Source organism: Salmo trutta, chromosome 23 (genome assembly GCF_901001165.1).
Source record: "Salmo trutta chromosome 23, fSalTru1.1, whole genome shotgun sequence".
In the NCBI taxonomy this organism is placed as follows: domain Eukaryota; kingdom Metazoa; phylum Chordata; class Actinopteri; order Salmoniformes; family Salmonidae; genus Salmo; species Salmo trutta.
The window spans coordinates 13,216,532-13,243,605 of NC_042979.1; the positions used below are offsets into that span (position 1 = coordinate 13,216,532).

General features: G+C 41.9%; 1 protein-coding gene across 1 annotated transcript in view; it reads right to left on the minus strand.

Annotated features, from left to right (window-relative positions):
• Positions 1–2,572: 2,572 nt before the first annotated feature.
• Positions 2,573–27,074, minus strand: part of LOC115159383 (reticulon-4 receptor-like) — a 37,050-nt gene continuing 12,548 nt past the window's right edge. The window contains exon 2 of the mRNA XM_029709041.1: positions 2,573–4,776. Coding sequence (XP_029564901.1) covers positions 3,386–4,776 — 1,391 coding nt within the window. The 3' untranslated portion in view covers positions 2,573–3,385. The remainder of the gene's footprint in view (positions 4,777–27,074) is intronic.

The following is a 27,074-nucleotide window of genomic DNA, read 5'->3' on the forward strand; positions in this document are numbered from 1 at the left end:
TTAAGTGTGCCTTGAATTCTAAATGAATCACAAACAGTGTCACCAGCAAATAACCCCCACACCGTCACACCTCCTCCTCCATGCTTTACGGTGGGAACCACACATGCACAGATCATCCGTTCACCTACTCTGCATGTCACAAAGATATGGCGGTTGTAACCAAAAATCTCAAATTTCGAGTCATCAGACTCATCAGACAAAAGGACAGATTTCCACCGGTCTAATGTCCATTGCTGCTGTTTCTTGGCCCAAGAAAGTCTCTTCTTATTATTTGTGTTCTTTAGTAGTGGTTTCTTTGCAGCAATTCAACCATGAAGGCATAATTCACGCAGTCTCCTCTGAACAGTTGATGTTGAGATGTGTCTGTTACTTGAACTCTGTGAAGCATTTATTTGGCCTGTAATCTGAGGTGAAGTTAACTCTGATGAACTTATCCTCTGCAGCAGAGTTAACTCTCGGTCTTCCTTCCCTGTGGTGGTCCTCATGAGAGCCAGTTTTATAGTAGCGCTTGATGTTTTTTGCGACTGCACTTGAATAAACTTCTTGAAATATTCCGGAATGACTGACCTTCACGACTAAAAGCTTATTTGAGCTGTTCTTGCCATGATATGGATTTGGTCTTTTACCAAATAGGGCTATCTTATTACTCATGAAGCTGGTTGAGAGAATGCCAAGACTGTGCAAGGCAAAGGGTGGCTACCTTGAAAAATCTCAAATTTAAAATATATTTAGATTTGTTAAACACTTTTTTGGTTACTACATGATTCCATATGTGTTATTTCATATTTTGTATGTCTTCAGTGTTATTCTATAACGTAGAAAATAGTAAAAATAAAGAAAAACCCTTGAATGAGTAGGTGTGTCCAAACTTTTGACTGGTACTGTAAGTATTCAGATCCTTTACTCAGTACTTTGTTGAAGCACCTTTGGCAGCGATTACAGCCGCAAGTCTTCTTGGGTATGTCGCTAAAAGCTTGGCACACCTGTATTTGGAGAGTTACTCCCATTCTCTCACCAGATCCTCTCAAGCACTGTCAGGTTGGATGTGGAGCGTCACTTCACAGCTATTTTCAGGTCTCTCCAGAGATATTCGATTGGGTTCAAGTCCATTCTGAAGTCCTGAGCATTCTGGAGCAGGTTTCATCAAGGATCTCTCTGTACTTTGCTCCGTTCATCTTTCTCTTTCTCTCGATCCTGACTAGTCTCCCAGTCCCTGCCACTGCAAAACTTCCCCACAGCATGATGCTTCCACCACCATGCTTAACCGTAGGTTCCCTCCAAACGTGATGCTTGGCATTCAGGTCAGAGAGTTCAATCATGGTTTCATCAGACCAGGGAATCTTGTTTATCATGGTCTGAGAGTCTTTTAGATGTCTTTTGGCAAACTCCAAGGTGGATTTCATGTGTCTTTTACTGTGGAGTGGCTTCTGTCTGGCCACTCTACAATAAAGGCCTGATTGGTGGAGTACTGCAGAGAGATGGTTGCCCTTCTGGCAGGTTCTCCCATCTCCACAGAGGAACTCTGGGGCTCTGCCAGAGTGACCATCGGGTTCTTGCTCACCTCCCTGAGCAAGGCCCTTCACCCTCCGATTGCTCAGTTTTGCCTGGCTGCCAGCTCTAGGAAGAGTCTTGGTGGTTCCAGACTTCTTCCATTTAAGAATGATGGAGGCCACTGTGTACTTGGGGACCTTCAATGCTGGAGAAATGTTTTGGTACCCTTCCCCACATCTGTGCCTCAACACAATCCTGTTTCGGAGCTCTACGGACAATTCCTTCTACCTCATGGCTTGGTTTTTGCTCTGACATGCACTGTCAACTGTGGGACCTTATATAGACAGGTGTGCCTTTCCAAATTATGTCCAATCAATTGAATTGGTGACAGGATGCACATGAGCTCAATTCTGAGTGTCATACTTATGTAAATAAGGTATTTCTGTTTATTTTTTTTATAAATTAGCAAAAATGTTGAAAAACCTGTTTTCGGTATGTCATTATGGTGTATATTTCCGAATGCACTGTATATTGGCTAGTACTACTGGGAGTGGTGGGATTCAATTAAATTAGTTTGAAATCCCGCAACAATTGGACGAACAATATGAATTTGAACGTCTTTTCATTTAAATGAAAGGAGTCAGTCACACCCTTCTATGACCTATTAGATATTCAGTGGCAGGAAAGCATTATTACACTTAATAAATTGCCAATATCCCTCCGATTGGCCTTGAATTCACAGGGTGGCGGTGCATCGGCAACCCCACATTGATTTATGTCTGTTTCAATGTTGTTTTCAGCAGGTCTCCACTCTTGGGTTTCGCAATAATTACATCTTCATGATACATTCCAGCGCAATCAAGAAAAAATTGTGGTTTCTCAGGAGGTTAAACATGGTATTTATCCAAATAGAAAATGTTATTACGTTACTAAGCTGCCAGAGACAAGACAATCACTATTGACAATGCTTTCCTCTCTGTGACTTGATAACCAGCAACAGAGGCTATTTTTCCTACTCATACAAAGCAAGCTGGTGATTAACTATACATTATTCATTTGCTTGAATAGATAACATAACAAATGTAAGAAAGAGAATACTTTATTTGTAATATATTTATACTTTTACACAAGTAAAATCAAATGCATATGAATGAATAGAGAATAATTAGACAGCATTCTTTTGAGAATGCTAACTGTAACCACAGCGTGACAAGAAAACAAAACATAGAAATATCAAGGTCTCGATTCAATCTGTAGTGCTGAATATCAGCATAACAACCTGTTTGAAACTTAAAGGCAATGTTCCTACGTTCGAGGAGACTGCATTCACGGTAAACGCTGCATATGTCAGCTCAATCTTGCTAAGGCTGAACTTCGGCGAGACGGATTGAATCGAGACCAAAGCGTTTGTGCGTTTACACTTATAAACATAAAAATAGCATTTAAATCAATGTTTCACTCTAAAAAAAAGCTTAACAAAAATACATGGAGTCAGAAGATCTGTCACATCTTTGGGGTTGTTATGAAGGAAACCTCAAAAGGTTCTTGATTTTAAACAGTAGTGCTGTTTCATTGTCTTTGTAATAACCAGTCACCACCATTGGCAGAGTAAGCTTAGAGATGATAGGACCTCCCAGAAGAAGTCATTTTCATAGCTGAGCAAAACATACAGTATCAACTGGGCACAAATCCACGAAATATATACATTTGGAATTGACATACTGTAGAAAGGCATCCATTTGTTGATGTGTGTTTTTTTAGCTCTTCCATTTCTCTTCTCGGATTCATATCTTTAGATCTGTGAAAGATTTTCCCCTTCCCACCCCTGGCACTTAGCAGGGCCTCCTGTACTGGCCTTACACTGGCCCATATTATCCCTCTGTGATTGTCATTACTAACAGAAGTCTAAGGACAGCCAAAACACAGGAAGAATGATAAGCCTCCATGCTCCGATTGTAGATCCGTGGGACTTGAGACACAGAGAGTCTGACATGTTATCCTTTGTACACATTTTCTTTTTTTCAGGGTCATTGGAGGGATCTAGATCCTCTGATGAATGGTCCAGATTGTTAGATAACGTTCCTCCTGGCCCATCATTCAGACTCTCTTTGTTCTGGGGTTCGTTGGGGTCAGCTTCCATAAGCTTCGTTTTGGAGATGTTTTCCTTCTCCTTTAGAGGATTGTTGGTGATTTGTCTGCTGTTGTAGGAGGACTGATCTGGAAGACCCTTACTGGAGATGATGGAGGACTTGTCGTTGTCTGAGAGGCAGCACCTAGGAATACCAGCCCTAAGTGGACTCTCCGTCGTGAGTTTTCCAGAGCGCGTCTTAGAACTGAACACACTGATCCAAGTATGTTGAGAGCTCTCATAACAACCCTCCAGGTCAGGGCTCTTTAGCCGTTTCAGGTCTTTCCCAGCCAGTCTAGCTGGAACATGGCACTCAAGCTCTGAGCTAGAGCCTTTGAAGCCCTTGAACCAGTCCCACAGGGTCCTGGCCCTGCAGTCACAGATCCACTGGTTCCCATTCAGACGCAGGTACTGGAGGGACACCAATGGGTCCATGGTCTCCCCTGTCAACACTGTTAAATTATTGAAGAACAGAAACAAAGTGGTCAGCTTGCGCAGGTCATGAAATGCCTTGCGCTGGACAAAGGTCACTAGATTCTGATGGAGAAGCAAGCGATCCAGGCTTACCAAGCCGCGCAGCATGTGATCCGTCACAGTCTTTATCTTGTTGTTGTGGAGGAACAGGTAGGTCAGGTTAGCCAGGTCCAGAAACGTATCGTCATGGAGAGTCAGTAAACTGTTGTCCTGGAGATAGAGGTGCTGCAGGGAAAAGAGTCCCCTAAACACACCCACAGGCAGCTCAGACAAGCCACACCTGTGCAGATGCAGGGTGTGCAGTCTGGAGAGGCCTCTGAAAGCTGTGGGGCTGATGATCCTTAGATCATTGTCCCCTATGTCCAGCTCCTCCAGCCTCTCCAGACCGTAAAAGGCCCCGGCCTCAATGTGGCTGATGTTGTTGGAGTAGAGCCAGAGGACGGTGAGGTTCCTGCAGGGGCTGAAGCTGGTGGAGCGCACCACGGTTAGCTTGTTGTTCTGGAGGAAGATTCGCTGGCTGTGGACAGGGATCTCTGTGGGGATGGAGTAGAGGCCCTGCTGCTGGCAGGCCAGGGTGGGCCGTGGCTCGCTGTGGCATATGCATGGCGCTGGGCAGCCCTCCACTCGACCCTCTATCGGAGGCACCAATTGAAGCCAGAGGATCAGAATGTAGAGTTCGCCAACTGTAAATGAGAAAGACACAAGTGGGTAATGAGAGTTTGTTGGGGTTCACAGAAAAAAAAACAATCTGCTGTAAATCATCCAAAATAAATAAGGTGCTATCATTTAGCATACTGTAGCACATTTAAACAGTCCCTTAAAATTACTCACAGTTGCAATATAGCTATAAAAGCTAGAACCTAAAAATAATACAAGTAGAAGTGTGGAATTAATTTTATGCGAGAATATTTTAATTTTACATATTCAAATGTAGTGTTCTTTAGATTTTATGACTTTCTGGAATGAGGCAGCAACACACTACCTTCTATAAAATGGCCTTGGCCATATTTGCAAACCTTGAAATAAATCAGTTTTGCAATTCTTAACAGAGTAGAAGATCCTGGTTTAGTTTTCGCTGGCTGTGCCACAACATCTCATCTCTGTTCAGACATCTAACTGCATAAGAACGGTGACATTCTCTTTTCTTCATGTATTTTAATGAAAAACTGAATTCAAAGACATCAGGGCAAATGCCAAGGGGATTATACAGCCCCACGGAAACCAATATTTATTAAGTGAAATGGATATAATGCACTTATGACACTCAGTCAATTCACATCAAAAACTCTGTATTTCCCCCTATGAGTAAAGCACACTTTACTAATCTAAAAGTGGAGAGCAGCTGGATTACACATCAGCTGGAGATTTATCTCAAATTGGGTAGCTTTTTACCAGTTCAATTTCAATCCTCTTCTGGAAGCACAGACCAGAGAGAGGAAGAGGAAGGAAAAGGATGGAGGGAGGAAACGAGAGAGTGGGGGTGGGGGTTGGACTATTTCACAAATTAATAAAACATTGGTGGGTTGAGCAAAAAATCCTCCACACTAACAGAGCAAATGGAACTAATCACATATGAGGACACCTGGGAATTGCCACTCGGCCTGTTCTAGAGATCTCAGAGTGGATTTGCATGCTTGAAAGGGCAATTGACACAGGTCTCTCATGCCAGTGCTGACAGCACATGTAACCTTGTGGAGTGCCTACTGCAGATGAGATCAGACAGAACTCGTCTCCAGTGCAGGATGTGCTTTCCTCCTACGATTACTACACTGTAAGTCTCTCTTATCGTAAAAGGATACCCCAATTTGATAGAAACAACATATTTGCTTTCATTGCCTATAGAACGTGCCATTATGCTCAAAGGTTTTACATTGCATTACTATGTGCTTCACCAACACATTATATGGACTACAGGTATTTGCCTGTTGATATGTGCAGTTAATTCATGGAAACAAGAGGAATATAATATGGTTGTAATAATGGCTATGAGCAATTTAGAATTTGTGAGTCTTGTGAAGGTTGTCAGAGCGGCAACAGTGAGACTGGAGTCTAATAGGGCACAGTTTATAAAAAAACAGGAGTGATAATTTGTAGAGACAAAGCATCTTCAAACCAGATGGCTTATAAATAACAGAGGAATTATGACTCCAAAGCCAAAGAACCAACAACTGAATGACACATAGACGAATAGAGAGAGAGCGAGAGAATGATGCTTGTGAACAAAACAATAGATAACGCGAATTCACAGAATATAATCTATTTGTATTCCAGTCATTTCATCAGAGCAATTCCAACTAGACAGTCATATTATTAGCATTGCCCGATATGTTCTGGGATGTGGGCATTGCCCACCGGACTCAGAAGCAGGCCTTAGTCACCTAAATTAAATAATCCCCTGGCACAGATGCTAGTTTTGGGACTATTAGACCTCTCCAAAGAAATGCTCACAGTTCCAGCATTATTTTCTCTATCATAAAAGTCCCCAAGGCTAATTATTATGTAAATTAAGCCATCATAATTTCAGGCACTGAACGGTGGTTCCCAAATGAATACTGTATTTGGACACTGTAAGAACTAAACAGAATGTGTGCATTTTCCGACCATAAATTGAAAGCTAAAACTGTACAATGCACTCAAAGATGTAGGTAAGTATTGACATAAGAGTCATTTTATGTCATTTCAGCAAGCCATGACAACCACCATCTCAGATTGTTCTGAAATCGTTTCTGTAGTTAGAAACAGGTAAGATTGGCATTCCTGATTTCTGAGAAATTAAGATATTGAGTGCACCCAAATTGGCAATTTTAAATGTAATTGATAGGATTTAGACAATATTCAATAAATATTCTGTAGTACCCAACATCCGATCTGGACAAAACATCTTCCTACCAATGAGTAAGACATTAGGAATAAAAAAGGCCAAAAGCCACCCACAGACCCCCCATACCACACAACAATCCCATCCCAACAACCAGTATACTGTATAAATTATTTTTGTTTATGTAGTATAAGCGGTTTGGAGCATTGCTTCGTCAAACTATGTAATGTATTCCCTGTGAATCTGGTGATGTTTTTTCCCCCCTGTTCAGAGAAATTAGTCATTGAAGTGGCTTGTATAGACTACCATCAAGTAGTGTAGAAGTACCAGATTTGGAGCACTAGCTGCTGCTGTTCCTGCTATACCGCCTCACTATTTTCTCCATTTTGCTTGTCTCTTGTGTTTATTAAATAGATCACAACATTTCCTTTGCAACTTTGGAAAGAAAACCAATAGATTTTGCTCATGATGAAAACATGAGTATGGCAGGTAGCCTAGTGGTTAGAGTGTTGGACTAGTAATTGAAAGGTTGCAGGATCAAATCCCTGAGCTGACAATCTGTTGTTCTGCCCCTGAACAAGGCAGTTAACTAACCCACTGTTCCTAGGCTGTCATTGAAAATAAGAATGTATTCTTAACTGACTTGCCTAGTAAAATAAAGATTAAATAGAAATTGTGTGGTCATCCTCATAGTTCAAGCCAGTCCTCCATGAAAGCAATTCAGTTTGTCCTTCCCTTAGAAACATAATGCTTCCACCCAACAATCCTTCAATTGTCCACAAGAGACAGCTTTCTGAAAGGGCTATCCCTATGGTGCAATTGTAATATGAAGACTTTTCCTACAAGCCCAAAACTTTGATGGAGAAATGGGCTAGGGGACTAAAATGTTGTGACAACACTAACAAAATAATATATTGCATGGCACTCTTGTGTTTGTCAACAACAACAAAAATATCAGGAAACATCTCTATGTGATTGTGATTAGTGGCATTGACCAACCAACCCAACCCAATACCATTTCAAAACACTATACTGTGTGTGTTTGGGACTTTTACCGTTGAAGACCATAAGACTGAATCTATTAGAACTGCTGTAGCCTAATTGTTTGCTTGTTCAATTGGAATGGTCGAACAGTAACTAATCTAGACCTTTTGTGAAGGGAATAAACCATACACAAAGGGGCCGTTTCTTGGACACAGATTAAGCGTAAGAGAAGACCTGAATTGCTTTCATGGAGGACTTGAATTGTGAGGCTGACCACACAATGTATTTTCTTCATGAGCCAAATCGATTGGTTTTCTACCCAAATTGCAAAGGAAATGTTGTGATCTGTTTAATAAACACAAGAGACCAGCAAAGTGGATGAAATAGTGAGGCGGTATAGCAGGAACAGCAGCATCTAATGGTCAAAACACTACTTCATGGTAAACGATGTAAGCAACTTCAATGACTAATATCTCTGAACAGGGGGGAAAAACATCACCAGATTCACAGGGAATACATTATATAGTATGGAAAAGCAATACTCCAAACTACAGCTTCATACTACTTGTCAAACATAGAGACCTGAAACTTACACTGGTTGTTGGGGCGGGATTGGCGTGGGGTGAGGGGGACAGTAGATTTTTTAGAGATTTTCGAGATTTTCCATGTTTTACTCATTAGTAGGAAGAAGTTTGGTCCAAATCAGATGTTGGGTACTATATTTATTGAATATTATCTGAGTCCTATAAATTAAAATGGCCAATTTGGGTGCAATCAATTAGCTTAATTTCTCAGAAATCAAATTATATTTAAAGAAATCATAATAAAGCTACATGAATGCTTATTGTATCTGTTACTAACTACATAACCAATTTCAGAACAATCTGAGATGGTGGGTGTTGAAATCCTCCTTCTTGTGCTTTTTGAGGTGGAACGACCCATAATGTGTTTACAGTAAATTCACAGCAACGTATCATCAAATGTCTTAACAGGGTGTAAAGATTTACAGGACCCCCATTATTTGAAAGCCAATGGAATCCAACCTTAGCCATTGTACAGATATCTTGCAATCACTTTGCACCATTGAGAAAGCACCCATAAAAATACAGCTACAGATGTAGGATCTTAATTTGATCACCCTGTTGCAGGTGCAAACATGTCTATTAATTATAATCCACATAATAATTAACATTTCCTTTTTGCTGCAAGATTATTTTCCTGCTGTAGCAAACTGGCTCAAATTAAGATCCTAGATCTCTATTAGATTGCCTCCTCCCAGCACAATTCTCAAGAGACAATGGACTATGACATACTTTTTCATATAAAACCAATCTTTGCACTGCTTGGGAGTCTATGGCTATTATATGTGGCAGCTATCCCAGTGGTACTTTTCAGAGGGAGAAAAAAGCATAGCTTTCAGCACCAAGCAATGCGAGAAGAAAAAGCTGATGCTTGCTAGACAGGATGCCACAGTACAGACAGTCACAACAAGCTATTAAAACTGCAGAGCGTTGAGGTCAGCTCAGGAAGAAGTGTTTGCAGTAAATATCCATGAAGTCAACTCGACAGGTTAAAACCACACAACCCAGCAAACTGTATCAGTAAAGATGAAGGATCTTCATTTGAGCCAATTTGCTACAGCAGGAAAATAATCCTCCAGCAACAGGAAATGCAAACTTTTATGTGGATTATATGTAATTAATGGATATTTTTCTGAAAACTTTAGAAACCGTTTTAAACCTAAAATACACCATAAGTTTGCATTTCGTTCTCAGCAACAAAAGAGTGATCAAATTGCGTTTAAGCAAAATATTTTGTTTCAGATTTGAATCAGATTTTTTTAATCAAATGAATCAGTTAGAATGAATTCCAGTATGAATGAATTCCAGATATAAACTAATACTCTAATTGCAGATCTGGCAGCATTGTCACGTCCTGACCAGCAGAGGGCGTATTGCTTTGTCTAGGTCAGGATGTGGCAGGGGGTTTGTGTTTGTTAAATGTTGGGTGGATGATTGGGACTTCCAATTGAAGGCAGGTGTGTATAGTTGCCTTTGATTGGAAGTCCTATATAGGTGTGTGTGTTTGTCTTTGGGGTTGTGGGGAATTGTTGTGTGCACTGCGTTTGTTTGAGCCTGCAACGCTGTTGTGAGTATTGTTTGTTGTTTTGTTTTTTCTCAAGTGGATACCTTACATGTTTTTATCAGTAATAAACATGAGTGTCCACAATCCCGCTGCGCCTTGGTCCTTCTATCTCCCATACGACATATTCAACGACAAGTATGACATTTTCAGTGACAGAATTCCCCACCAACACAGGACCAAGCAGCGGAAGAAGGCTGGCAAGGACTGGGAGACCGAGAGGCACCCCCAAGAATTTTTTAGGGGGGGGCACAAGGGCTGTGTGACGGAGCTGCCCGCCAGTCAACAGTCGTCGGAGCTGCCCGCCAGTCAACAGTCGTCGGAGCTTCCCGCCAGTCAACAGTCGTCGGAGCTTCCCGCCAGTCAACAGTCGTCGGAGCTTCCCGCCAGTCAACAGTCGTCGGAGCTTCCCGCCAGTCAACAGTCGTCGGAGCTTCCCGCCAGTCAACAGTCGTCGGAGCTGCCCGCCAGTCAACAGTCGTCGGAGCTGCCCGCCAGTCAACAGTCGTCGGAGCTGCCCGCCAGTCAACAGTCGTCGGAGCTGCCCGCCAGTCAACAGTCGTCGGAGCTGCCCACCAGTCAACAGTCATCGGAGCTGCCCGCCAGTCAACAGTCGTCGGAGCTGCCCAACAGTCGCCGGAGCTGCCCGCCAGTCAACAGTCGCCGGAGCGGCCAGACTGCGCTGAACTGCCGGAGCGGCCAGACTGCGCTGAACTGCCGGAGCGGCCAGACTGCGCTGAACTGCCGGAGCGGCCAGACTGCGCTGAACTGCCGGAGCGGCCAGACTGCGCTGAACTGCCGGAGCGGCCAGACTGCGCTGAACTGCCGGAGCAGCCAGACTGCCCTGAACTGCCGGAGCGGCCAGACTGCCCTTAACTGCCGGAGCGGCCAGACTACACTGAACGTCCCGAGTGGCCAGACTGCCCTGAACGTCCCGAGTGGCCAGACTGCCCAGACTGTCCCGAGTGGCCAGACTGCCCAGACTGTCCCGAGTTGCCAGACTGCCCAGACTGTCCCGAGTTGCCAGACTGCCCAGACTGTCCCGAGTTGCCAGACTGCCCCGAGCTGCCAGAGTGGCCCGACTGCCTGGAACGGCCAGAACCGGAGCCACCTCCAGGATAGGTGGGTTGGGGAGGGAGGGTGTAGCACAGTGCCATCGGTGACGGCAGCCCCCCTCCCTTCCCTCCCTTATGGTTTAGGGGTTATTGTTTGTTGGTTTTTGTTGGGGTATTGGGGATTTTCTTGTGTTTTTCTTGTGTTTTTCTTTTTAGGTGCATCCTGGAGTCTGCACCTTGGGGGGGGGGGGGGTACTGTCACGTCCTGACCAGCAGAGGGCGTATTGCTTTGTCTAGGTCAGGATGTGGCAAGGGGTTTGTGTTGTTAAATGTTGGGTGGATGATTGGGACTTCCAATTGAAGGCAGGTGTGTATAGTTGCCTTTGATTGGAAGTCCTATATAGGTGTGTGTGTTTGTCTTTGGGGTTGTGGGGAATTGTTGTGTGCACTGCGTTTGTTTGAGCCTGCCACGCTGTTGTGAGTATTGTTTGTTGTTTTGTTTTTTCTCAAGTGGATACCTTACATGTTTTTATCAGTAATAAACATGAGTGTCCACAATCCCGCTGCGCCTTGGTCCTTCTATCTCCCACACGACATATTCAACGACAAGTATGACATTTTCGGTGACAAGCATATTGCAAAATCAATATATCCTTGGTTAAACCAACTAGCAGGCACGTACGGAACATCACATCAGTCACAGATTATGCAAAAAAATATACCGCAAGATTTTTTCCCAATGAATGAAAAGGTATTAAGTGCACCGGTGTGCATATGTGCATAGCAATAGGTGTATCCTTGTGCATCATCTACATTCATGACAGACTGGTGCTTTTTAAAAACCTCTTTAATGTGTCATGAAACAGTCTGACAATTGTTTCTCTGACTGTGACGTGCACGTCATCAGAAAAAAGCAAAGACATATTTTATTTATTTTGCACCAAGAGGCAAGAGAGAAAGGGTGCCTCAACCCATCACAAAAAAAATGAAACTAAAGTTTGACGGTGTTCTAAAAGGTTTTCTTCATCCAGGCCTGTGTTGTGCTGAACATCCTATAGTGGAGGAAAAGGTCCTGCATTATTGACTAGCTGCTCCTGTTCGGGGGTGCCTGGGTACACTAAGCCCTCGTGGTGGAAAATGGATTCTGCAGTAACGAGGAGTGATAAGGCACGAGGCCACTGAACCCCGGTGCCTCTAGATCATCGCATGGCCAGGCACTGGAGTTTCTCATTGCACAGCTGATAAGAGATTCTCAGCCACAGCCCTTTATTGATCCATCACCTTTTCATTTAGTGAGCTGTCCAGTCTAAGCCCTGCTGTTCCCTACCCTCCACAGCACAGCGCCCCTGCTGGCCAGCCTAGCCAGGCATCCCTGTTGGTCTTGTTCCCTTTATTTTCTCATCCTCTTATCTCGCTTCTGCTGAACAACAACCAAAATGTAAGCTGACGTGAAATTAGTTTGTGTACCTCACTCGACTTGGCCCTGAATATAGGGGTAGGAGGTGTTGAGCAAGCGGAAGACAGCGTTCTGATAAGAGGCTGTGTTTGACAGTGGGCAACTGTGATGGTGGAGGATCGCACAGCTGTAAGGGCCCCTATCTGCTGCCTCCACTGTTAATGCTGTCACAGAGTAGAAGAGAAGGAGAGACTGAGCCCACCGTCCTCTTGCCTGTCACTGACAGAGTCTGAGCTGCCTTGGTACTGCTGTACTCATACGGAAAAGAAAAGATATAAAATATAGTTTTTGAATAAAAAAATGTAGGATACATGTGAAATATTTACAATTGGCCAAATAATGCATATACTGTATATGAAAAATATTTAATAGATTTTAAATACATTCCAACATATATTACGAAATGTATTTCAAATGTACTGTATATATACACACATGTATGTAAAATGTATATCACAGTATTTGTGAAATGGATTGGAAAATGAATTAAACCTATTTCAAAATATATTCTGAAAAACATTAAATAATGTATTTAGAATATGGTTTCACATATTTATCAATATTTGGTAAATATATTTAAAAAAATGCATTTGGAAATGTTTTGTAAAATATTTCCAAATACAACACCCATTTAAATGTACTTGTAATAACTATAAATATTCACTACTGTTCAAAAGTTTGGGGACACTTAGAAATGTTCTTGTTTTTTAAAGAAAATCTACTTTTTTGTCCATTAAAATAACATCAAATTGATCCGAAATACAGTGTAGAGATTGTTAATGTTGTAAATGCCTATCGTAGCTGGAAACGGCAGATTTTTAATGGAATATCTACATATGCGTACAGAGGCCCATTATCAGCAACCATCACTCCTGTGTTCCAATGGCACCTTGTGTTAGCTAATCCAAGTTTATAATTTTAAAAGGCTAATTGATCATTAGAAAACCATTTAGAAATGATATTAACACAGCTGAAAACTGTTGTTAAGGATTAAAGAAGCTATAAAACTGGACTTCTTTTGACTAGTTGAGTATCTGGAGCATCAGTATTTGTGGGTTCAATTACAGGCTCAAAATGGCCAGAAACAAAGAACTTTCTTCTGAAACTTGTCAGTCTGTTCTTGTTCTGAGAAATGAAGGCTATTCCATGCGAGAAATTGCCAAGAAACTGAAGATCTCGTACAACGCTGTGTACTACTCTCTACACAGAACAGAGCAAACTGGCTCTAACCAGAATAGAAAGAGGAGTGGGAGGCCCCGGTGCACAACTGAGGACAAGTACATTAGAGTGTCTATTTTGAGAAACAGACGCCTCACAAGTCCTCAACTGTCAGCTTTATTAAATAGTACCCGCAAAACCCCAGTCTCAATGTCAACAGTGAAGAGGCGACTCCGGGGATGCTGGCTTCTAGGCAGAGTTGCAAAGGAAAAGCCATATCTCTGTCCAGTGTCTGTGTTCTTTTGCCCATCTTAATATTTTATTGAAGTTTGCCAATGAACATCTGAATGATTCAGAGGACAACTGGGTGAAAGTGTTGTGGTCAGATGAGACCAAAATGGAGCTCTTTGGCATCAACTCAACTCGCCGTGTTTGGAGGAGGAGGAATGCTGCCTATGACCCCAAGAACACCATTCCCACCATCAAACATGGAGGTGGAAACATTATGCTTTGGGGGTGTTTTTCTGCTAAGGGTACAGGACAACTTCACCGCATCAAAGGGACGATGGACGGGGCCACGTACCGTCAAATCTTGGGTGAGAACCTCCTTCCCTCAGCCAGGGCATTGAAAATGGGTCGTGGATGGGTATTCCAGCATGAAAATGACCCAAAACACACGGCCAAGGCAACAAAGGAGTGGCTCAAGAAGAAGCACATTAAGGTCCTGGAGTGGCCTAGCCAGTCTCCAGACCTTAATCCCATAGAAATCTGTGGAGGGAGCTGAAGGTTTGAGTTGCCAAACGTCAGCCTCGAAATCTTAATGACTTGGAGAAGATCTGCAAAGAGGAGTGGGACAAAATCCCTCCTGAGATGTGTGCAAACCTGGTGGCCAACTACAAGAAACGTCTGACCTCTGTGATTGCCAACAAGGGTTTTGCCACCAAGTACTAAGTCATGTTTTGCAGAGGGGTCAAATACTTATTTCCCTCATTAAAATGCAAATCATTTTATAACATTTCTGACATGCATTTTTTAAAATGTTTTTGTTGTTATTCTGTCTCTCACTGTTCAAATAAACCTACCATTAAAATTATAGACTGATCATTTCTTTGTCAGTGGGCAAACGTACAAAATCAGCAGGGGATCAAATACTTTTTTTCCCTCACTGTAGATGGGTTGGAAAGAAAATCTATTTAATCAATTTTTCATTCCGGCTGTAACAACAAAATAAGTTAAAGGGTATGAATACTTTCTGAAGACTGTACACACACATACACTTTCACACTCAACATATGCAGCTGCTACTCTGTTCTTTATTCTTACTGTTATTATTATTTATTCTGATGCCGAGTCACTTTACCCTGCCTCTATGTACACATCTACCTCAAATACCTCATACCCCTGCACATTGATCTGGTACTGGTACTCCCTGTATATAGCTCCACATTGATCTGGTACTGGTACTCCCTGTACATAGCTTCGTTCTCGTGCATTTTATTCCTCTTATAGAGTTACTTTTATTATTTGTATTTTTTTAATCTGCATCAATGGGAAGGGCTCGTAAGCAAGAATTTCACAGTAAACCCCCTTGTATTGACGGCATGTGATAAATAAAATGTGATTTGATTTGGAGAATTCAATAAATCTGATTTTCAATAGGAATACAGACTTGGTAAAGTGCAAAAACGTAGCATTTTGACATGTCCCTCCATGCCCCCTCTAAGAAGATATTAACCCATTAAACCCCCAAAACACTCCATGTTTCCACCATCATTGTAAAGCCCTAGTTATTTTTGTGACTTTGAGAAAGTTCTTTCTGAAGATGATTGTTTATTTCTTGTGATTCATGTACGTCTGTCCCTCATTTTAAGGCCAACCCTGTTACTTGAATTGAACTCTTGCTTTATTCCTTTTAAAATATTTCTGCCAAAATCAACATTGAACATCTAATAGTCAAATTATAGTGCAAAATCAGGTGAGCTGGTTCTACTCTTTTTGGCCATTTTCGGGAGTTTAATACTCTGCCTACAGTATTATTAATCAGCTGCCTAAAACCTGCCATAGCAATGTTTATGTAGCAGCTTTTTTTTACAATAGTGTCAGTGCACACACTTGTTTTCTTCTGAAATATGGAAGGCTCTATGTGTGACTCCTGTGCCTATACTCATACGTTCCATTTGGAATTAAGCCTATGATTATGTAAGCTCAACCTGGAATTTTGTTTGTTGAAAGGAGGAGCCACCTTGAATTCATCCTATTTTGAATGTTTTCAATGGGTACACTCTCCAGCATGAATATCATGAAGACTTCAAAATGAGTCTGATTGTATTGGGTCCCATGTCCGTCTGCTTGAAAGCCAAACCAGTTCTCACCTCACCATCCTCCCATTGATAACAGAACAAAGCGCACAATGTATATTTTTTTCATGGAGGCTGAAAGGTTGAGTTATACAGCACCAGTCTTCTTCACCTGTACTGCAAATAGTCTCACATTGCATCTATTATGCAGCAATGTTTTACAAGAAAAGTGGAGCTTGTCTTTCCAATCCATCCACTGTGAAAAGCAGGTTCCTGCTCTGTAATCTTTGCCAATAAAAGAGAATATCTCAGATGTAACAAAGGATGAAAGCCCTGCCAAACCTGAGTAATTTCACAGAAACAGGCCAACATGGCAAATTATGCCAATTGAAGTAGAAACTGCGAAGCGATGGAGACACAAACGGTGACAGCAACAGCTCCTTCCCATATACCTATAATCATAAATGGGAGAAAAAAATCCCTATTACATCAGCTTTCTATCAAAGTGCTTTACAGTTCCAATGCAGCAGTTTTTATCTCAATATCAAATCATTTCTGGGTAACAATTAAGTACCTTACTGTGATTGTTTTCAATTAAATTGTTCAAAAAGAAACAAAAATAGCTTCTTAGCAAAGAGCAATTTCTCATGTAACAATTTAGCTAGGACTGTCTGAGAGTGGTCTGACTGGGAAGGGGAAAACTGAAAACAAGCTGTTATTGGCAGAGAGGTTCGGAACTCTCTTTCTTATTGGTCATTGATGTCACCAGGCAGGCCAAAACTCCATCCCACTACAACAGGCTGAAATTTCAGGCGGTCTTTTCAAACAGCTCTTAAAGTAAAAGGGCATTACCATAATTTCATAGTAATATTCCAACCTCATAGTGCAGAAATACATTTTAGCCAATTACCAGACACTCTTATCCAGAGCAACTTACAGTAGTGAGTTCATACACTTTCTTCATACTTGTCCCCCGTGGGAATCAAACCCACAACCATGGCATTGCAAGCCACATGCTCTACCAACTAAGCCACACAGGACCCTGAGTATGGAGAACATTTCCATGACATAGACCAGGTGAATCCAGGTAAAAGCGATGATCCCTTATTGATGTCACTTGTTAAATCCACTTAAATCGGGGTAGATGAAGGTGAGGAGACAGGTTAAATGAGGATTTTTAAGCCTTGAGACAATTGACACATGGATTGCGTATGTGTGCCATTCAGAGGGTGAATAGGCAAGACAAAAGTGCCTTTCCAAGTACAGTCAACTCAATATTAGGAAGGTGTTCCGAATTTTTGGTATACGCAGGAAATCATGTTTTTGAGTGCGCTGGGCCTTTATCAACATGTTGTCATTACTAATAGAGTTAAATTTGTATGGGAGTCACACTTTGTGTCGCTACTGCTTTGTTTCATGACTGTGTGGTGGTCCTTGAGTGGGCGAATGATGCGAAAAGCATTAGCATGCCCTCTAGTGTTAGCACAAGCCTCCCTGCTGGTGTGACTGGCTAGCACAGTGACCAGGCTGTCAAATGACAGCGGATATCCAACCTGACGTATTTAAGTGCCACAGCAAGCAGACCATGGAGAGAGCGCATGCCAAAGACAGCCAGGGAAAAGAAAAGGGCTGTGTGATGTTGCATCCTAATGGCCTTCATAAAAACCCTGCATATCTGCCATAGATCCTCCATACAGTGTATTATATGGCTTAGCCTATTTGAATATCTCAAATATCTTGTGTGTTTTGTCACATATACACACACAAATATTAATGCCGATATTAGATCGTACAGTTATACTGATCAAACAGCATTATTTTCAGATATGAATAAGCTGTCTGTCTGTACGCAATCCTTTATGTACTTTGGCAGCTTGAATTTAAATTGTATCAATGAATCAACTTAATAAGCATCACACTCTCCATTTCTCTCTGCTTCTCCCTATCCCTCTTTGTCTTTCACACCCTCTGTTTCTTACCTCTGTAAGTCCCCTCTACATTGCATCTCTCACGCTCGCTCTCTCATTCCCACCCACGTTGACCTAGCATCGATCATCTGCCCTATCCCCTCCTGATATACACTGCTCAAAAAAATAAAGGGAACACAAAAATAACACATCCTAGATCTGAATGAATGAAATAATCTTATTAAATACTTTTTCCTTTACATAGTTGAATGTGCTGACAACAAAATCACACAAAAATAATCAATGGAAATCCGATTTATCAACCCATGGAGGTCTGGATTTGGAGTCACACTCAAAATTAAAGTGGAAAACCACACTACAGGCTGATCCAACTTTGATGTAATGTCCTTAAAACAAGTCAAAATGAGGCTCAGTAGTGTGTGTGGCCTCCACGTGCCTGTATGACCTCCCTACAACGCCTGGGCATGCTCCTGATGAGGAGGCGGATGGTCTCCTGAGGGATCTCCTCCCAGACCTGGACTAAAGCATCCGCCAACTCCTGGACAGTCTGTGGTGCAACGTGGCATTGGTGAATGGAGCGAGACATGATGTCCCAGATGTGCTCAATTGGATTCAGGTCTGGGGAACGGGCGGGCCAGTCCATAGCATCAATGCCTTCCACCTGCAGGAAGTGCTGACACATTCCAGCCACATGAGGTCTAGCATTGTCTTGCATTAGGAGGAACCCAGGGCCAACCGCACCAGCATATGGTCTCACAAGGGGTCTGAGGATCTCATCTCGGTACCTAATGGCAGTCAGGCTACCTCTGGCGAGCACATGGAGGGCTGTGCGGCCCCCCAAAGAAATGCCACCCCACACCATGACTGACCCACCGCCAAACCGGTCATGCTGGAAGATGTTGCAGGCAGCAGAACGTTCTCCACGGCGTCTCCAGACTCTGTCACGTCTGTCACATGTGCTCAGTGTGAACCTGCTTTCATCTGTGAAGAGCACAGGGCGCCTGTGGCGAATTTGCCAATCTTGGTGTTCTCTGGCAAATGCCAAACGTCCTGCACGGTGTTGGGCTGTAAGCACAACCCCCACCTGTGGACGTCGGGCCCTCATACCACCCTCATGGAGTCTGTTTCTGACCGTTTGAGCAGACACATGCACATTTGTGGCCTGCTGCAGGTCATTTTGCAGGGCTTTGGCAGTGCTCCTCCTGCTCCTCCTTGCACAAAGGCGGAGGTAGCGGTCCTGCTGCTGAGTTGTTGCCCTCCTACGGCCTCCTCCACGTCTCCTGATGTACTGGCCTGTCTCCTGGTAGCGCCTCCATGCTCTGGACACTACGCTGACAGACACAGCAAACCTTCTTGCCACAGCTCGCATTGATGTGCCATCCTGGATAAGCTGCACTACCTGAGCCACTTGTGTGGGTTGTAGACTCCGTCTCATGCTACCACTAGAGTGAAAGCACCGCCAGCATTCAAAAGTGACCAAAACATCAGCCAGGAAGCACAGGAACTGAGAAGTGGTCTGTGGTCACCACCTGCAGAACCACTCCTTTATTGGGGGTGTCTTGCTAATTGCCTATAATTTCCACCTGTTGTCTATTCCATTTGCACAACAGCATGTGAAATTTATTGTCAATCAGTGTTGCTTCCTAAGTGGACAGTTTGATTTCACAGAAGTGTGATTGACTTGGAGTTACATTGTGTTGTTTAAGTGTTCCCTTTATTTTTTTGAGCAGTGTATATCATTTTGGAATGAAACTCTTCAAATACAGTTGATCTGTCTCTCGCAAAGACTGAAATACAGAGGCTGAATTTCTAAACCATAGTATGGGAAACCATGAAAGTGAGCAGGTAATACTTTTGGAAAATAAAATCCCCAGAGAAGCTTCTGACTGTGGATAAGGCTAAATTGGATTAATAACACTATCTGCTTAAAGCTACACTATCATAATGTTTGATTCTGTTAATTTGTGGGTGACCTGGTGTCTTTGTTCCTCAAGTGATTTGTGAGCGGGACTTGAAACAACACTGACAGACCTGCCTGGCAGTTCAAACTCACTTAGTAATGCCATTGTGCTCCACTTGGCAGAGCAAATGGGTCATCCCACTAAAATGGAGAGAGAAATAAGAGTGTTTGTGAAGAGATACAGAGTTTGTAGTAAAAAAGCCACTTGAAACTACCAGGCTTAAAAAGCTAGCAGAGTACTGATGACATAATTGTCCAACAAAGGATGGGCTACATAACACAGTTATAACCATGACATAAACAGTCATTAATGACAGCTGATTTCAGATTAAGATTCAGTTAGTCAGCAAAAATAATTCTCAGTCAGCAAAACACAAAAAGTCCATAACTATCGAAAAGGAAAGCCAGGAAAAAAATCCTCACAACACAGATGAACCCTACAAACTAAAGACAAGCATCTGACATTTACAGGTGATAATGCGTGTCCAAACTCTTATCAACCCTTTGTAGCTTTTGCACCTATCTAAAAGACACTGAAGGGCAACTGCAAAAAAGAAGAATTTAGGAGATGAATGTCTATTTTTAAACTGAACCCAAAAGGAGGAAGGAGTAAACAAACAATGACTTGAAATTCTTTAGAAATGTATTCCTTTGTGTGGCATTAATCCACATGCAAAGCAGATTGGTTGTGTTTGGGTGACTTGTCCTTCCATGAGAAAGGATTTGCTGAAGATGGGGTTTGAGTCCTATAGGCAGTACGGATAAATAGAGGAGCAGAATGCAGCCAGACAGACTAGTGGAAAACAGACAGCAGTTCCACTATAAAGTGAAAATGATCTAGTTGCCAGTCAAATATATCTTGACCGTATCCATGTGCTCCATACTGTGCTCCTCCCCATCAACACAGTCTATTGGATTACCAGGTAATTAATTAACTTTAAAAGTCATTGGAACTCCATTGGAAACTCAAATTCTTCCCCATCCATTCTCAGTGTTCCTGACTGAGAAGTGAGCAGCGATATCACTACCATGATATCACGTTTACCATAGGGCCTGCTAACACACAGTAGAGTGCTTTGTGGGAAATCTCATAATATCTGACCTTATCACAATTCCACAAAAATTAGCTTACGGAGCAGAGTGATATCGGAGAGGGCAGGAACAGTGATTCACTGCAGCTTGCCGGATTTCATCTATGGAAAATGTTTTACTGAGGAAGATGAAGGTTAGAAAATCCAATGCTGGTTGGTTTACACATGTACACACCTTAGCAGGACTCTTGAGCATCCAGGCTTTTCATGCTCAATGGAAAAATGATGTACAGTGGCAAGGAAAAGTATGTGAACCTTTTGGAAGTACCTGGATTTCTGCATTAATGTGTCATCAAATTTTATCTGATCTTCATCTTAGTCACAACAATAGACAAACACAGTGTGCTTAAACTAATAACAAACAGATTATTATATTTGTCTTGTCTATATTGAATACATAATTTGGAAAACGTATGTGAACCCCTAGGCTAATGACTTTTCCAAAAGCTAATTGGTGTCAGGAGTCAGCTAACCTGGAGTGCAATCAATGAGACGAGATTGGAGATGTTGGTTAGAGCTGCCCTGCCCTATAAAAAATACTCACAAAATTTGAGTTTGCTATTCACAAGAAGCATTGCCTGATGTGAACCATGCCTCGAAAGAAAGAGATATCAGAAGACCTAAGATTAAGAATTGTTGGCTTGCATAAAGCTGGAAAGGGTTACAAAAGTATCTCTAAAAGCCTTGATGTTCATCAGTCCATGGTAAGACAAATTATCTATAAATGGAGAAAGTTCAGCACTATTGCTACTCTCCCTAGGAGGGGCCATCCTGCAAAGATGACTGCAAGAGCACAGTGCAGAATGCTCAATGAAGAAGAACCCTAGAGTGTCACGGTTGTCGTTGGGAAAGGAGGACCAAAATGCAGCAGGTATGTGGTTGTTCATCTTGAACTTTTATTAGACTCCAAATGAACACCAAAATAACAAAACGAACTCACGATCAACGAACAGTCTTGCGGCTCACACACGCTAGACAAGAAACAATCTCCCACAAAACTTACACCAAACAATTACCCATATATAGGACTCTCAATCAGAGGCAACGAGGAAGCACCTGCCTCCAATTGAGAGTCCCAAACACCCATTAACCTAACATAGAAATACACTCGCTAGACTAAACATAGAAATACATAAACATAGAACATAAACCAAAACCCGGAAATAATAAATCAAACGCCCTTCTACAAAAACACCACCCCGAACCACATAAAACAAATACCCTCTGCCACGTCCTGACCAAACTACCATAACAATTAACCCTTATACTGGTCAGGACGTGACGTAGAGTGTCAGTTAAAGACTTACAGAAATATCTGGAAAATGCTAACATCTCTGTTGACGAGTCTACAATACGTAAAACACTAAACAAGAATGGTGTTCATGGGAGGACACCACAGAAGAAGCCACTGCTGTCCAAAAAAAAACATTCCTGCACGTCTGAAGTTCACAAATGAGCACATGGATGTTCCACAGCACTTCTGGCAAAATATTCTGTGGACAGATTAAACTAAAGTTGAGCTGTTTGGAAGGAACACACAACACTATGTGTGGAGAAAAAAAGGCACAACACACCAACATCAAAACCTCATCCTAACTGTAAAGTATGGTGGAGCGAGCCTCATGGTTTGGGGCTGCTTTGCTGCCTTAGGGCCTGGACAGCTTGCTATCATCAAGTTTATCGAGTTTATCAAGAGATTTTGCAGGAGAATGTAAGGCTATCTGTCTAAAAATTGAAGCTCAACAGAAGTTGGGTGATGCAACAGGACAACGACCCAAAACACAGAAGTAAATCAACAGCAGAATGGCTTCAACAGAAGAAAATACATCTTCTGGAGTGGCCCAGTCAGAGTCCTGACCTCAACCCGATTTTAAAATGCTGTGACATGACCTTGAGAGTGGTTCACACCAGACATCCTAAGAATATTGCTGAACTGAAACAGTTTTGTAAAGAGGAATGGTCCAAAATTCCTCCTGACCGTTGTGCAGGTCTGATCCGCAACTACAGAAAACTTGGGTTGAGTTTATTGCTGGCAAAGGAGGGTCAACCAGGTATTAAATCCAAGGGTTCACATACTTTTTAAACCCTACACTATGAATGTTTACACGGTGTGTTCAATAAAGACATGAACACTTATAATTGTTAGTGTTATTAGTTTAAGCAGACTGTGTTTGTCTATTGTTGTGACTTAGATGAAGATCCGATCAAAATTTTAGGACCAATTTATGCAGAAATCCAGGTAATTCCAATGGGTTCACATACTTTTTCTTGCCACTGTACGCTGCTGCTACTGTTTATTACCTATCCTGTTGCATAGTCACTTTATTCCTAGATATATGTACATACAGTATCTACCTCAATTACCTCGTACCTCTGCACATCGAATCAGTACTGGTGCCTCGTGCATATAGCCAAGTTATGGTTACTCATTGTGTATTTATTCCTTGTGTTATTTTTCTACATTTTTCTCTCTGCATAATTGGGAAGGGCCCATAAGTTAGCATTTCACTATTAGTCCACATCTGTTGTTTACGAAGCATGTAGAAATACAATTTGATTTGATTCAAACCCTCAATCAGACCATAGAGAGGACATCACAAAGACCTAATACGCTGTCATCCCTGCTAGACCTGCTGAGCCTAATCTAGGCAGGTATGATAGACAGGGACACAACCCTGGCCTGTATAGCGGCCAGCATTTAAGGGATAGATATCACTGAAACTATGCTATTATAAAGGCGAGCTGAAATCTCGAGATGTTTCCATTCTGTCCTCTAAACCGTCATGGTAAGTTGCAGCTTTTGTTAAGGCCAGGCTAAAAGTGTGGGCTGCATGAAGAGAGGGGCATCAATATTCTATTACCTTTCTTCTTCTTCAGAATTTCCCTTTGAGAGAGGGCTTTAGAGAATCCTCTGTTCTCTAGTCGTCCAAATTTCCCTGTCTTCCCGAGAGACCTGAGACGTCCCACTGCTCTCTCAGGCGATGTGCGTTTGTGCAGTATCTTTAAGGGGGAATTCATTAAATGGAAAAACAAATGCTCTGGCATTATTTATAACATGCACTGTCAGAACTCTCTGGTAGGGCTCCTTCTGCATGGGGTTGGGAAATGAATAGGGTTGGAAAAAGGAGAACCAGTAGAAGTTATAACATTAATGGAGATAAAAGCAAAATATTACTAACCTTTTCTTTTCCCACAAGACATTCTGTAGTTTCCTCATACTAGCATTAACAACATTGTCCATACCAAACATTGCTCATTGATAGAGTACTCTGCATGAAAATCCTGGGTAGCTTATTGGTGTGCTAACGAATCATCACGGCGTAGGAATGAACCATGTTTGTGGCCTTACTGCTCTATTGTGTTTAGTCAGTTAGGCCATCAATGTATTATCAGGAGCAGTAGCATAGCCAGCAGTAGCATAGCCAGCAGTAGCGTAGCCAGCAGTAGCGTAGCCAGAGATTCGTTGGCAGGTGGGCCAGCAGAAATTCGGGTAGGCCAAAAAAATAAAAACAAACACATATTTTGCCATGGGGCAGAGAGGAAAATGTGCCGTTTTATAGCTAATCTCATGCTATTCTACACATTTTGCCATGAGGCTGAGAAAAAATGTTAAAGCTAAATGTTAAAGCTAAATGTTTAGTTAATTAAAGCTAAAATATACTGTAGGTGCGTTAACTGTGATAAAGGCAATGGATTATGAGCTGTCTTGTTTGCTAAATGAACATATTAAGTAGGCAGTGGCATGGTGCATATAGCCATAGAATCACAATATGCCTCAATCGGTCATATTTGTGGTTTATTGGGGGTGTGGCTTTCAGTTAGTTCTTTTTGGCCACCAATCCCATGAGAGTGAATGTCATTCCAGTGCACTGCTTGCTATGAATTCTATCTGATGGTGTTTGCATGTTTAGGTAAAAATACAAATAATGTCCCATTTGGAACAATGACAAGTAGAGAGCGCATTATGTTTTGCTCAATCTGATTGGGTGGGCCTGGCTCCCCAGTGGGTGGGTGGGTAGGTGGGCCCACCCGTGCCTATGCGGCTGTTCAGGAAAGGCTAAGTCTGAGGGCTACGCATTCTTCTTTCATGCCTCGATACAGTACAATCTCACTACCTGACTGTCCATGTGCAGGCTTTTCTCAGACTCACTTCTCTCGCTGAATTAATGTATTCACTTGTTATTATTCAAAGAAACTCAACACTTTATTGCACTTGTTTAAAAGTGCATGTTTAATGGTGTGAAGCTGATAGCTATAAACCTTTGTTTTTATTCTCTTTTTACGTTAATCAAATAAAGGTTACTTTTCTACCATAGTGAGTGGGTATGCAATGGTTGGTGCACTCTGACTGGATCCATGTCAGTAAAACTGTTAACTGTTCTTAGCTCTGTTCGTTTACTCATCTGCTTCTCACTCTCTTCTTCCTTCTCTCCATATGTTGTAAAGGACTGCAGCATATAATGATGAGACCAGTGGGATGGTCATCATTTTTTATCTTTGAAAGATTTAGGAGCACTTTCTTTGGACATAATATCTCAACATAAGAGTTCTGGCTCCAGTCTCTTTGCTTGTACTCACATTGTCCACCAACAGCATGGGCGCCATCTGTTCATATGGAAGTAGGAGGCAAACTATGCCAATGCACCCATAATGTGTGATGGATTAGTGCAATCTGTTAATACAGCAATAAGGCACTCGAGGGTGTGTGTTTTGATTATGATGATTGTCGGTTGTGCTCCAATCACTGAATACTGTCAACTTGCACAGCCAGGACAATAATCATGATAACATACAAGCTCCAGTTTCTTATTATTTTATAATAACTTTTCTATTGTATCTTTTTTTTCTCACACCTAGTCAATAGTTATTGGCTTTATTTAAAAAAAGCTCATGATTGCTTTAAAGTGACAATCTGCAGTTCAATCAATAACACCCCGCCACTGTTTTGGTTAAAAGCTGAGGGATGGGGCGGGAGGAATGTAACCAATTTCATAGACAGAGCCATGGATGCAAGTACTGACCACCAACATTCTAGTTTTAACCATGTTTTGAGGCTATACACTGTCTATAAAATATCTGTCTACACAAGCCTATATTTTGGATTCTGACAGTTGAACTAAGCTCTTGCAGCATTTATAAGTTACATTATTTAATAATAAATGGCTATATACAATTTATTTAAAAGTTTTAAAAAATGTATGTATCAATCACAGATTTCCCCTTTAACTACAGGTTTGACTTGCTGAGGGTGTTATGAACTAGACTGGGGAAAAAAACACTGAAATATTGCTGAATCTCTGCATTGTCTCTATGTCGATTCAATGGAATATCTACAGAGTCACGCCTACAGGATCCTCATTTTCTTCATGCTTGTAGTCTACAGTACTGCTTGCAATTATTGAACAAGAATTGCACTTTGTTTGCATCAATCGCACCATCATTGTAATGTGGACTGTTAAGCGAAAATTCAGAGAGTAGTTGTCCTTCATGTTAAATACATTGGAAATATGTGGGAGATATTTTTGGTGAGAATGCATGTATGGATGCTGGTCGATGCAACTGTGTTCTTACTGGCATGAGTAAGAACACATGGCATGTATGATACATGTAGTACTGCAGTGGGATGTTTCAGGCGATGCATTTATGATGCCCAAGGAGAGGTATGAACCATCACCTTCAAGCTGTTCTCAAAATCCCATCACTGTCAGAAAAACAATGTAGATAGTAGTGTTGAAACCTATGAGTCTGTGCCTTTCCTCAGAAAATAAAATATTCTCAGCTGACATTACAACGTATCTTACCTGGGAAAGTATTGCATTCTTTTATTCCAAATGTTAATTGGCATAAAAATGAATTTGTTAAAATGCTCCGTCTTTCCCTTTACCCAGTCAGGAAGCTCAAATCTGGGGTATCAGGGCCTGCTATCAGCAAGGATACAGTGCCTTACAAAAGTATTCATCCCCTTTGGCGTTTTTCCTATTTTGTTGCATCACAACCTGTAATTTAAATGGATTTTTTTTATTTGGATTTCATGTAATGGACATAAACAAAATAGTCCAAATTGATGAAGTGAAATGAAAAAAATTGCTTCT